The sequence below is a fragment of the Falco peregrinus genome, chromosome 2 (assembly GCF_023634155.1).
Source record: "Falco peregrinus isolate bFalPer1 chromosome 2, bFalPer1.pri, whole genome shotgun sequence".
Lineage (NCBI taxonomy): Eukaryota > Metazoa > Chordata > Aves > Falconiformes > Falconidae > Falco > Falco peregrinus.
This window is the reverse complement of record NC_073722.1, coordinates 95,640,187-95,652,515: the sequence shown is the minus strand read 5'-3', so window position 1 is coordinate 95,652,515 and position 12,329 is coordinate 95,640,187. Positions and strand designations below refer to the sequence as shown.

General features: G+C 42.9%; 1 protein-coding gene across 3 annotated transcripts in view; it reads left to right on the top strand.

The window, feature by feature from the left end:
• The window catches only part of MLXIP (MLX interacting protein), a 53,363-nt gene that overhangs the window by 28,161 nt on the left and 12,873 nt on the right, over positions 1-12,329 (top strand). For 2 of the 3 annotated variants that reach the window (XR_008746194.1, XM_055798035.1), the window contains exons 4-12: positions 906-983; positions 1,263-1,304; positions 2,604-2,775; positions 3,757-3,846; positions 4,685-4,776; positions 4,929-5,592; positions 8,999-9,120; positions 9,827-10,013; positions 10,820-10,944. Coding sequence is in view for 2 of the 3 variants with exons in the window: in XM_055798035.1 (XP_055654010.1) it covers positions 906-983; positions 1,263-1,304; positions 2,604-2,775; positions 3,757-3,846; positions 4,685-4,776; positions 4,929-5,592; positions 8,999-9,120; positions 9,827-10,013; positions 10,820-10,944 (1,572 nt within the window). In the remaining variant the exon portion in view is untranslated. The remainder of the gene's footprint in view (positions 1-905; positions 984-1,262; positions 1,305-2,603; positions 2,776-3,756; positions 3,847-4,684; positions 4,777-4,928; positions 5,593-8,998; positions 9,121-9,826; positions 10,014-10,819; positions 10,945-12,329) is intronic. The other variant, XM_055798036.1, reaches the window with a different exon arrangement.

Sequence of the window (12,329 nt, the reverse complement as noted above, 5' to 3'; positions counted from 1 at the left end):
TAATTGATGAGATGTGGTTTCAAGACAACAAGCAATTTCTTTTTCTCTGTCAAGGTAACTTCACAAAAAAAAGTGAATATGGCTTTGGGCACTTTAATTTTTGTGCTTTTTTAAAACATAAATGAAAACTAATGTCAGCCCACTGGCTCCTTGCAGAAAACCAGTGAGGCCCTTGATGTAGCAATATGTGACACTCCGTACTGCATAACTCTAAAATAATTTATAACTCAGAGGAGTTCCAGATGAGTTTGTGGAACTGTCTCAGGGCTTTGAAAGAACAGTGTTGATGTTTGTGTTGAAAGATGACCCTCGAACACAAGAAAGTTGTGTTATGGCTCTCATGAGTCTGCTGTCCCCAACTTACACACTGCTATCCATGATACATAAGACCCACATTGTTCTGATCCTTTTGTTGCTATTAGTATGTGGCCTGCAAGGGCACGCTTCTCCCTCAGCTGGACATCAGATTTCTGTTGATTTGTGTCATTCTTAACAGCGTGTGTGTGTGCATGTTCATGTAACCTTGTGAAATTCTCTTTGCCCGTCTTCTGCAGAAGAGGCAATTGCATGCTTTATACATTATATTCAGTGAATTAATTTTAAGGGCTTCCCCCCCACCCCCCGTTTTTTTAACTATTGGTTATGGTTGAGCTGATGTGTGAGATGCTGACAGTGCAGTCAGACATCAGCTCTTGTTTGTTGTGGGAAAGATGAGGTTAGTACTGTCAGATTTTCTCCGTGATTGCTGAACTCTGGGACAGTGCGGGCTGCTGATACGTGAGCTCAAACAGAATTAGCGTGCTTTCTTTTGCATTTTTTATGCCTGAATATTTGCTTGGGAATTTATTGAACATTCAGCCATTATGTGATTCTGTGTAACTCATGGTATGTGTTTGTGTTCTCAGGCCATTGCAACATGGAAACGGAGAATTGAAATAGTCATCAGGGAATACCACAAATGGAGAACATACTTCAAGAAAAGGGTCTGTTGGTTTACAGAGTGAAAGTAGCTTACTTGGAACCTGATCAGTATGTTGTTGCTTTTTGAGTTTGATGTCACTTTTGCTAGCATGCAAGAATACTTAAAATGGATGATAAGCTAGTACAGGCATACTCATCTGATCAGTCCCACTTAACTAAAAATTATTGTGCAGGACTAATTGTGCATGATTGGGTCTTATAAATTTTGCAAGATCAGGTCTTCTACTGGCATGTGCGGGACCTATTCTGACTTTAATATCTGTTTTGTTCTCCTTTTGCAGTTACAGAAACATAAAGATGAAGATCTTTCAAGTTTGGTCAGGGTAGGTATTACCACTGATAAGTGGCAACATTTATGCTTGTAGAAGCTGCAATGAGTAACAAAGTTGTAACATGCAGTAGTTTGCATTGATTAAAATCTAAAGACAAGCATCTTGCTTAAGCCTTAATTAAGGTTAGGCACCTTAATGTTTTTCTGCACCTTGAAGACCAATGTCAGATTTGTAGCTGAAATTTGATGGAGGAGAATTGAATGTGAAGTGCAGTGGCAGAAGAAATGAGAATCAGTACTGGGTGCCCAGAAAGATCAAACTCTTTGAGGTTTGACACATTATTTCAGCTTATTATACCTTGCTTGTATAATTGGATCTGTGAAGATGTGTGTGCTACATGTTGCACATCTTCCTGCTGCCTGCAACATGGGCAGTTAATGTGCCATGATCCTAAAAAAGGCAAGACGTTTAAAGGAACATGTGTAAAGGTATCACTAATGAGTATGTCCCATAAAGCCATCAAATCTACTTTGGGCTTATAAAATGATGATCGGAAGCACTGTTCTGATTTTTTAATATTTTTTTATTATTATTTTTGGAGCTAAGCAGAAGTCTGGATCTGTTCCAGTTTGACAGAACTCTCAGCTGTTTTGGCTGTGAGCTCAAATGCACCATCATCATATAGTGGTATAGTTACCACTGCATGTTGGCTCAGCCACAAGAACCTGATGGTGTGTGCTTTTAGCCTGCAGCAAATGCAAGGCAATGCAATTTACCTTAGCCTGTAGTGAAGGATGGGTAAGCCAAGTCACGTTATGTTGTATTTGTCATGGGCTAAAAGTGCCCACAAGAATATCAGCATACTTTGTGCAAAGTCAGATTACAATTACACTTCACTGCATTTCAGAGATTTAGATACACTTCAAGATAGGAGTTGTTTGCTTTGAGTTTTTGCTGTGCACGTTATTTTAAAAACTTTATTCAGACCAAGGGATCATTAAACTGTAGATGCAAAAATAGACATATAATCAATGAAACCGGAAAGTGTTGATGAAGTTATTAAGTTATTTTGTCTTGTGTCCTTCTACTCAACACCTGCTTTTTGGGCAAAAAACTTTACCAGAGGGGTGTGTTATTCTACTGAAGTTTTCTGTTGTTGCCCAGATCAGTGAGCTGAAGTTGTTGGTGTGTTAAAAGTACCACTGATCTGCTTCAGGCCATTTGCATGGCTCCTAAAGGAGAGGTTTTTTTCTCTAAAAATGTGAAAAATGAGGACTGTTTTTATCTATCTGTACCAGACTGCTTTAGCGTTGTCTAGGCAGCCTGACTTTTCTTCCTTTGCTTTGGCAGGATGATGATGTGGTTCTCTGGCAAAAAAGAAGGTATGACAGAGAAACCCCTGTCCCTATGGAGGAAGGAAGCCTTTTGGATGCAGATATGCTTATATCGGAGTTCACCGACACCCTGTTCTCCACACTGTCTTCACATCAGCTGGTTTCCTGGCCAAATTCCAGGGACATAGGTATTTGTTGGCTGTTAGCTATGTTGCAGTGGGAACCTCTAGGAGAGGTCTGCTTTGTTGCTTTGCTGCTTTTCTAATCGTGCCTAAGAAATTTATCTTACTTTGCTGTTAGAGATCAAAGTAGGTCAGAGGGTGTAGCTGTCTTATGCTTTATAGTTTATGGAATCCCAGTTATTCATCCAAATTTATTTTCTGTCTTAGCTTCTTATGTGCTGCTCCTAGCATTGTCCTCTAATGTTGCTCTGAATAAATCTGTAATGAGTGGTATTTAACTTTATCAGTGGTGAAGGCATTATTATTTATCTCAAAGTATATATCTCTGTGTGTGTATTTTTGCGGAAGTGCATATATATTTTTCTTTGGATATGTCCCTTAGAACAAGTGCAAGTCGCATCTCCTGTAAAAACAGTCCCAAGAGCTGTACAGTTCTGTCAGATGCTCTCTGACTGAAGGCTGTGACTGTCTAATGGGACAGCAGACATTCACTATGCATCATCGTTGCTGCATGGGTGTCTAAGCTATCTGAGCAACTCCAGAGGAACTGTGCTTTATATGAAGTGTACTTGAGGAAAAATGAAATGGATCCTAGTTTATTTTAAAAGACTGTACTATGAGCTGTGGTGGTTCAGGTTGTGCTTCCCAGCAAGTTTATGTATTGTGCAGCAGGGGCAGGACAGGAGGTTTGGGAGTAGGAGGCATCCAAGCTTGGCAATCCCCCATTAGTTAGAGCCTTCGGGTTTCACCTCTTCCATTTTCCTAGTTGAAAGTTTCATTCCCCAGTGACTTTGGTTTCAGAACTGTGCTGTAGTTTCTGAAGAAAAGCAGATGCTCAGTTCATTTCGGCAGCAATTTTTGTGCAAACATCCTGGCCAGGCCTGGCTGTGGAGTGTGTGTTGGTGTTCTAGCCAGATGCTATATTCCTACTGCTGTTACTGTGCAAATGATGTGAAGCTAATCTAATCTGTCTCCTGAATTTTGCAGCACACTTAGGAAATGCTGACATGATTCAACCAGGGCTTATTCCTCTCCAGCCAAATTTTGATTTTATGGATACTTTTGAGTCTTTTCAGGGTAAGAATCATATGTATAGTCAATTAATTTCTTTAGAATTGCAGTGATTTATGAACTAGCTTTTAACAGAAGATGAAATGTTGCAGATACCTACTCTCTTTAGAAGGCAGAAGATTTGAGTGAATGGTGAATAACACTCGATACACGTTTTCAGTGTTCATTATTTCAAGCAGATGCATATGTGGGTAGGCTCCCTTGTTACTGTGACCCCAGTCCTTTTCTTAATTGGGTTTGAGAGTCACTTAAGGATTCCAACGTTTGACCCATATTGTTAATTTGCCTTTCAAAAGAATTAGCATTTAGACCTTAAGTCATTGAGTGATTAAAGGTAGAACATCAGACTTGGACAGGGGAGCTCACAGAATGACTAAGGTTTTCCCATTTAACGCTTTATTTACCGTGGAATGTTTTCTGGAACTCTCAAGAATTACATATGACATTAAACTACTACTGACAACTCTGATGGTTACGGATCTTCATGGAAGTCAAAAGTCACGTGTTTGCTGGGCCTGTACGCAGTCTGCATCAGATAACTGGGTTTTGTGGGACTGTGTTGAGAATTTGCTCTTGGCTATCCGCATGTAGGTGAACCTTAAACAGTGGACTGAGTTTTGTATTGTCCTCAGCTTGCATGAAAGTTGAAGTCTTCCCTGAAGAAATCAGTTCCTCTGGAAGGCAACAATTCATTGCTCAGTCAGCAACAGTTGTATGAAGCAAAAATCTTGTGGGTTCATTATTTGTTAAATAATATTGATATTCCTGTGAATTTTAGTATTTAGAAATGCTGTACCTTGAGTATGAAAAGTAGAAAATTAATAGGTGACTTTTCATATTTCAGATATATTCATGCCCAGTCGTTCCAGTAATTATTTCCCTTCTGTGTCTGCTGTCAACTCAGCTACAACAGAGAGCAGCAGCCATTCTTCCCAGGTAAGAGGGTTCTTGGTGTTTGAAACATCCTCATCTCAGACACATGCGTCCTATGAAGACTCTCTGACACGAGCTCTGTCCTTCTCAGAAGGAGTTCAGACAGGAGTTTGAGGGGTCACATCTGAATCTTTAATATTTTTCTTTTCTGTCAGTCTCCTGTCCTGCCGTCGGGTTCCTTGCCCAACACACTTCCAGCAGGGAACATCAGTGATGGACTAATTGCTTCCTCAGTACCTGCTCCTGTCATTCCCGATGTTGGCACTGACCAGTGTTCCAGCATTAGAAGTGGGGGATCTTTCATCCAGTCAGCGGACTTTACTCCCAGCTCGTCTCTCAGTGGGCCACAGACTTTCATGCCAGTGTTTCAGACGCCCTTGCCACTGCTTCAACCTGCCACACAACAGCACCAGTCCCCGATGCCTGCAGTGCCTCTGAATTCGAGCTTAAGTTCTCCACCAGCTGCGTTTGCTGCACCAGAAACCCAAAAGTTTGGCCTCTGTGAATCTACGGTTATCACCCACACAGCTTCTGCCACGTTGACCCACAACGCCCCTGCCACCACCTTCAGCCGGAGCCAGAACCTTGTCCTGGCCACGCAGCAGCCGGGTGCAGGAGTGCCCTGTAACCTGGCTTTCCAGACTGCTGTCCTGCAGGGGCAGCCCCGGCCCCAGCTGCAGTCCCAACTGACATTTGCACTCCCCAAAGCTGTTCCTCTGGCCACTGCTGGGACAAGGCCCAAACAGTCACAAAAAATAGTGCCTGCTCCGAAGCCTGAAACAGTGTCCTTATTGTTAAAGAATGCCTTCATCACCCCAGGTGAGAAGCGCTGGTGGGGTGATGTTTTTCTTTTCTGAGTAGGACTAGCAGGAGGGAGAGACCTTCTTGCTTTTCTTGGTTTACATAATAAGTAAAAATAGAGCTTCCTGAGGGTGTCCAAGGAACCCCTGAATCCACTGTGGTGTGGCTATGCCGTTCAATGGGATGCTGTAGACTGCTGCAAGGATTGGAAGCAGTTCGGTTGTCAGTGCGAAAGGGGGTGCCTCCTTGTAAAATTTGTGCTGGGCTGTATAGATGCATCAGCACATGGGATAACTAGAGCTCTCTGCTCCTACCCTATAGAAACTTTGAGTTTGATGTTTAATGCTGTTCCGATTTACTCTGCCCCTCAGAGCATTCAATTACAGTAGAGTAGGAAATGGTAAGGAGATAGCATGGGATGGAGACTGGCAGAATTGCCCTTGTCGTTGACTCCCTGGACAAGTCACTACGCCTGCCTGTGCATTGTCGCACTCTGTAATACCAGGGTACTGGTGTACATCCTTCGGTAATGCTTTGGATGTATTTTGATGTTTGACTTGGGTGTGCCTGAAACTCTTCCAGACAGAAACTACTGTGTTGGCTACAGAGCACCTGTTGAAGTGAACCACTGCACTGGTCCGGATGGAAGTGTGGCTCTCATCTACCATCAGTGCTCCCTAGCAAGACCAGGGTGATGAGAATCAGTCCTTCCAGTGGAGAAGGACTAAGAACCAGGTGGGGAGAGCTGGAGATCATTGTCTCAAGGAATCTTCAGACTTGGGATGCTTCAAGAGCACATGGTTTTCAGTTCAGAATATGAGTTGCTAACTCATATGCAGGGACCTCCACATTGGATGTGATTTGGAGCCATTGGCACTGCACAAGGCTAAGAACAGCAAGCGTGAGCAGAGTTCTGCTTGCAGTGTTCCATGTGGGAAAGCTCAAGGCTAGAGCAGGACGGGCGGTATGCTTTTTCTAGGGGTTATTGCACACTGTTTTTAGACTTGTGCTGGCTGGACACCAAGTGACTTCAGCTACCTGAAATGTGCAACAAGAATTCGGAATTCAAGAAGAACCCTGCCTGGAGGAGTATTGTTAAAGAGGCTTTATGAAGGAGTAGGTGTGTCTGCCAGGGCCTCGCATTGTGGTTACCCACCACTAGAAGGGAAAAAAAATAATTAAAATAAATCATCACTGCTCAGGAGTAGAACAGACCCAGGGATCTAATTCTGGCATGTCACTGGGAACAGGTTGGTCTGTGATTAATAGCACTAGGGTGTTAATGGCAGCATTTCTGTCCATAGTGTATTATAAAATGAGAGTCCGTGTACCTTCAGCAGTCATGACATGCATTTCTTATTTAGTAAAGCGTTGTAGGCAACTCTTTATTTTCAGAAAGCCTTTGCTCCTAGCTTTCTTAGTGTTTTCTCAGTTGTTCCTCACCCCATATATCACTTTCCCAATGCTTCATCAGTTACCTCTAGACTATTGCAACAAATGGCTTTGTTTCTCATCTAAATTTAAAGTTGTTTCTGTTTTTCATTCCTAGTAGTGGCACGTGTTCAGTGCTCTTAAACTACTGGGACACTCAGAGATCAAATCCACAATCTTGTGTAAAGACCGGAACTTTATTTTTGACAATAGAATAAACAGCAGTACTTGTAACTGAGGCATTTATGCTTGTCACTTGTTCAGGACAAACAAATTGCCTCTTGACTATAAAGCAAATTGTATTATAACCTGTGTTAGCAAGGGATGTATAACATTTACTGCCCCGTGGTATAAGGACTGAAAAATCAGCACAGATTGTCTCATCCAGGTGCAAGACTTCACATGGGAAAGAACTCTGCTATCACCACTTCACGATAAATGTTCTGATTCTGAAAGTCTGCAAAAGGTGCATTTGTAGGGTGGAAACATGAAAAATGTAAAAGAGCATCTAAATATGTGCTGATTGTTACAGTTACCCAAATCTGGAACTCAGAAATACCGTGTTTGTGCAGCACCATTAATGCACTGGTAAGAGTAGGCTCTTCAGATCAACAGAGATGTCATAAGTCCGGCTGAACATCAGTGAACAGTGGAAGGGTTGTGATTCCAGCTTTATATGCGGGAATGCTCAGACAGAGAATGAACTCCCTGTATCAGAGTGACAGTGCTCTCTGCCAGATATACCCACGCAAGGGTGGGCTGACACAAGGTTTGTGCAATCCACAGGCCTTTCTGATAAAGACTATACAGAAACTTTGGTTGATCCAAAACTCAGTTGCTAGTCACAGATGATGCTGTAGGGGAGAGGACATTCGGTATCCTGCGCTGTCTCCCTGTTCTGCTGTGTGTCCCCTTCAATTTCCTGATGCTAAACTGCAGAGGGGTACATTGGCAGTGCCTGAGCCATTGTGACACTTTTCATACGTCATGACTTTATTAGTACAAAGGAGAATTGAAGCCAATACAGGCTAGAATGAAACTGAGTAAGTTTAGTTTAGCTTTCTCAAAACAGCTGTGTCTTTGCATGATTCTTCTCTTAGTAGCAATATAGGATGGTTAATCATGTTTTCTCTAAAGCCTGGGCAACAACGTCAGTTTTAGTGCCATGTTATTAACTGTACATCTGCATTGGTTAAATTGAGATCTTAACACATTTATGTTAGACTTCAATGCTTTAGTGGTGAAGAAGCTTTAGAGCAAGGATCCTGATTCCTGTCGTGGAGGCAAGTCTTCTGTACAGACTTTTTTTTGAGATTTTTTTTTTTTTTTGTAACTTTGTGGAGACAACTGGTGCTATTCACAATTATCTCTAGCTGTCTAACAGTGCAGAACTCCTGGTTCTTTAGCCTATTTTCTGGAATTTTAGTGCTGATTCCCAATCACATTTGGTTGTCTTGTGCTTGTGTGTCATGTAAAGCAGCTGTAAAATCAAACCAGGTAGTGAAAAAAGCTAGTAGAGTGATGAGGAAAATAATTTCATATACATATACAAGGAAGCTGAAGTACTGAATATGCATCCTTTACTTGGTTTCTGTCATTGACCCTTTCTGGGTCAGCAGAGGAAGCCTGAGATCTAAGAAGTATGGATGGGAGAGGAGAGGTGAAGGTGATCCTCCTTCTGTCAAACCCAGCTCTCTGATAGAATGAAGACACTTTGCACCTCCCTAATTTACTAGGTACCTCTGTAATTTCACCTTGAAACAGTGACAGTGATGCTGGAAGCCTCAGCAGTAACTGGTGTGTTAAAGAGTCCTTTGTACTGGATTAATGGGATTGAGATCAGAAAACCGGTGGCACTTTGTATTGCAATGATAGTACCAAATAGGTGCCCATTAATCCGTTCCCGTGTTTAATGAAAAGTTATTATATACAAAATAATCTCCAGCTTTTTTTTGTGTCTCATTAACTATTCTAACTGAATTGTGTTCTTCAGCTGCCTTTCAGGGACAGTCCAGAGCTGTGATTGTAACTCCAGCACCTTTAAAAAGAGAGGGGATTTTGACGCCAGCCACGTCTCAGTCTGATGTTGCAATTGCACCAGCTGGAATTGTCAGAGTAAGGAGAAGGAAAAAAAATATATTTGTTTTCTAGGCCTGTTATTTTTAAGTAGTTAGAGCCGTAATGTGCTCAGGAGGGTAACCGGTCCACTAAATCTCACCTGTTACCCAGCGTATGCATTTGTGCATTCAGCATTATGTTTGCTTGGTTTTAGCTTAGCTACTTTATGGGCCTGGAAGCATTATCTAGTCTTCACAGACTCTGTTGCACAACAGTAAGATTGCAAAGAGGCATGTATACACAGTACTATGGATGGGGATGGTTTGTGCTTTTTCTTAATTGTGCAGAAGCTATAAGGAACCCAGGATGCTCACCTTTCCATTTACACATTGGAAGGTGTGCCTTGAGTATATGAGTGGGTTTCCCAATATGTTGTATGCAGGAAGATGGAAATAGATTTTATTATATTATGCTGTTAATGTGTTGTAATACTGCTTTAAGTTATGAAAGGATGCTGGTCTCCTGCCAGAAGTCTGACTTCAGTGACTGCCAATTCCTTATATATTAGCCCTTGTTTCGTGTCATCAGATTGTTAATCATGTGTTAATTTGCTACTTTTAGTGAAAGGCAAGGTAACAAATATCTCTCTCTCTTTCTCTCTCTCCCCCCTCCTTTCTCCCATCCCTTCTCTTCCTCTGCCCTTCTTCCTGCTCTCTTTTTTCTTTCTCTGTTTTTCTCTGTGCTATTTCTATGCTGTTCCCAGGCTCCCGGGGTGACGGAGTTCCGTAGTAACATTGTGGTTGGTCCAGCACAGCGAGCACCAAGTAGTCAACAAACCCAGTCCACAGTCTCACATCTCTTCTCTCCTAGTGTAGTCCAGGATGCACTGGTGAAAGGAGAGCAAATCTCTTCCCACAGTAGCAGTTCACAAGTTCCCTCACCTACACCTAGTAAGTTAGAAAGCTGCAAGCATTCTCTCTCCCCTACACATGTTAAGTGTGTTCCCATTCATTAGGCAGGGTGTAAATTGGTCTTGAGGATCCCTGGATAATTTTTGAAGGAAAAGCATTTTAGGCCCTTCTGCCCTGCAGCTTCAGTTGCATCCAGTTGTGTGCCATTTTTGTCTTAAACTACTGTGCAGCGTTCCCACAAACTGCGAGTTTGTGCTTCCTCTGAGTGGCTCCTTTCTAAAAAGATGTACTGTCATAGTCACCAAGAAATTCAGCCCGTTTGAAAAGGCATCTGTGTAGAAAGTGCTGAATAGGTTTGTTGTTCAGTATCGTAACTATAATTTTGGTTGGAAGATCTCAGACACAGTCCTTGTTAACCGTAGGTAAGTGCAAAGACTTCTTTTGCATGCGTGTTGGTAGAGCAGTATCTGGGCTGGTTCTAGAGACGTGCTGGTTTTGCTGGTAAATGGCTTGTAAGAGTTACCATTGTGTCCCAGGCCATTAGAGCGTGAAGTGGGGGAGTCTAGCAGGATGATGGAATTGCAGCCTCCACGTTCAACATGCCTTTGCTGAAGTGCGCACGTGTGTGAAAGGAGTATTACATATTGTTGCTATTTGGGATGTATTAGCCTTGTGCCATGACATACTAAGCTTTCCCAGCAACTGACGTTTTCTAGCTTGTGGTTGCTGCATCAATGAATTTGGTTGCCAACTGCATTTCAGTTCAATTCTGAATAGAAACTTCTCAGCAGTGACTTTTGCTACGGAAAGTTGCTAATGTGACTTGTCTTTCTTCCTTTATGAAGGCCGAGACTGTCAGAATTCAGGCCAAGCTTCCCCCTGCACCTCTGAGCAGAGCCCCAGTCCACAGTCTCCCCAGAACAGCTGCTCAGGAAAACCTGCCACGGACCCTAATATGGCTGCATTAAAGGTGTGTGCCCTTTCCTTTGAGGTGCTTTTCTTCTTTTCTTCGTAGCTACTTGTTTGACCTGTTGTCTGAGCATGGACTAGAAAGTTAAGCTGTGCTTCAGGAACAGCGGCGTATTTGTGGGCTTAGCTTGCGCTGCATCTGTGCTGCTCTGTTCAATTCAAAATGTCAGACTTTAATAATTACTCTGCTTCTCAGGCGGGTGTCATCAGAGGGGCCAGGCCTAACCGCACCTCTGCAGGTCCTTATGGTCATGACAGCAGTTCCTGCTGTGGCTCAACAGGAGCATTACGACAGGCCTCAGTTTACTTGGTGAAAGGTTTCAGGCTTAGTTTTCTAAACCATGGCTTTTTGCCATTGTTCTGTTGGGGCTCTTCAGTCTGCAGGGCTCTGGCCATCGCTGGAGGGGGAGTTCTTGACCTGCTGAGTTACTTGCATGTCTCCAGTGATGCTATGCTGCTCCACAGAGAAGCAGCTCCACAGACTCTACAAGTTACAGCTGTAAAACACTTCGAGAATTATTGGGGTAAGAACTCGGCGGTCTAGAGATAGCATCTGAGCAACCTGGTCTGGTGGAAGGTGTCCCTGCCCACGACAGGGGGGTCAGAACTAGATGATCTTTAAGGTCCCTTCCAACCCAAACCATTCTATGATTCTGTGATCAGAAAGCTGGCTGTACCTTGTACACAAGCTGACCTTGTCAGAACACTTTCTGTGATCGTGTGAGAAACCTCTCCACAAAAAAGCAGCCACTGCAGGACAATCAGCTGTAACCCTCTCGTTCATTCTGTTGTGAAAGGGAGTGTTACTTCACCATTTTGCAAGTGCCAACCCCTTTTTGGCTTCTCTGTATATACCCTATGAGGTGATGTCAGCTTGATCACTACTCCCAGGGCAGAAAGGTAAGTTTAAACACCTGTAGCCTGTGATTGCACTCAGTTCTAGTTCTGTTGTAGAGGAGAATCAGCGCTGCCGCTTCCTGAGCATGCCACAAGTTACTCATAAAAGTTTGCAGTTATTTGCTTGGCATAAATGCTTGCAATCAGTAGTTGCAGCCTGTTCTTGCTGCTAGAAGCAAGTTAACAAAAGAACAGATTATTAGGACTGGCCATGGGTGGGAAAGTGGCCACTAGATGGAGGAGTGTTCTTAAAAGTAAGGACAGTGCGATGAGATGGGCATAATAGCCGTTTAAATTCACCTGCTTTGACTGGAATTGCTTTGGATGTGTACCGTCAGTAACTCTTCTGTAAGACAAGAGAAACAGTGATGTTTTCCAGTCTCTGGATGTACGTTCTTTTGTTCCTCTGCATCGTTAGTTAGACTAAACAGTTCTGTGTTACTGGGTAATGTTGGTTTTTTCAGTTTGGCAAAGCATAGAGGGCACAGG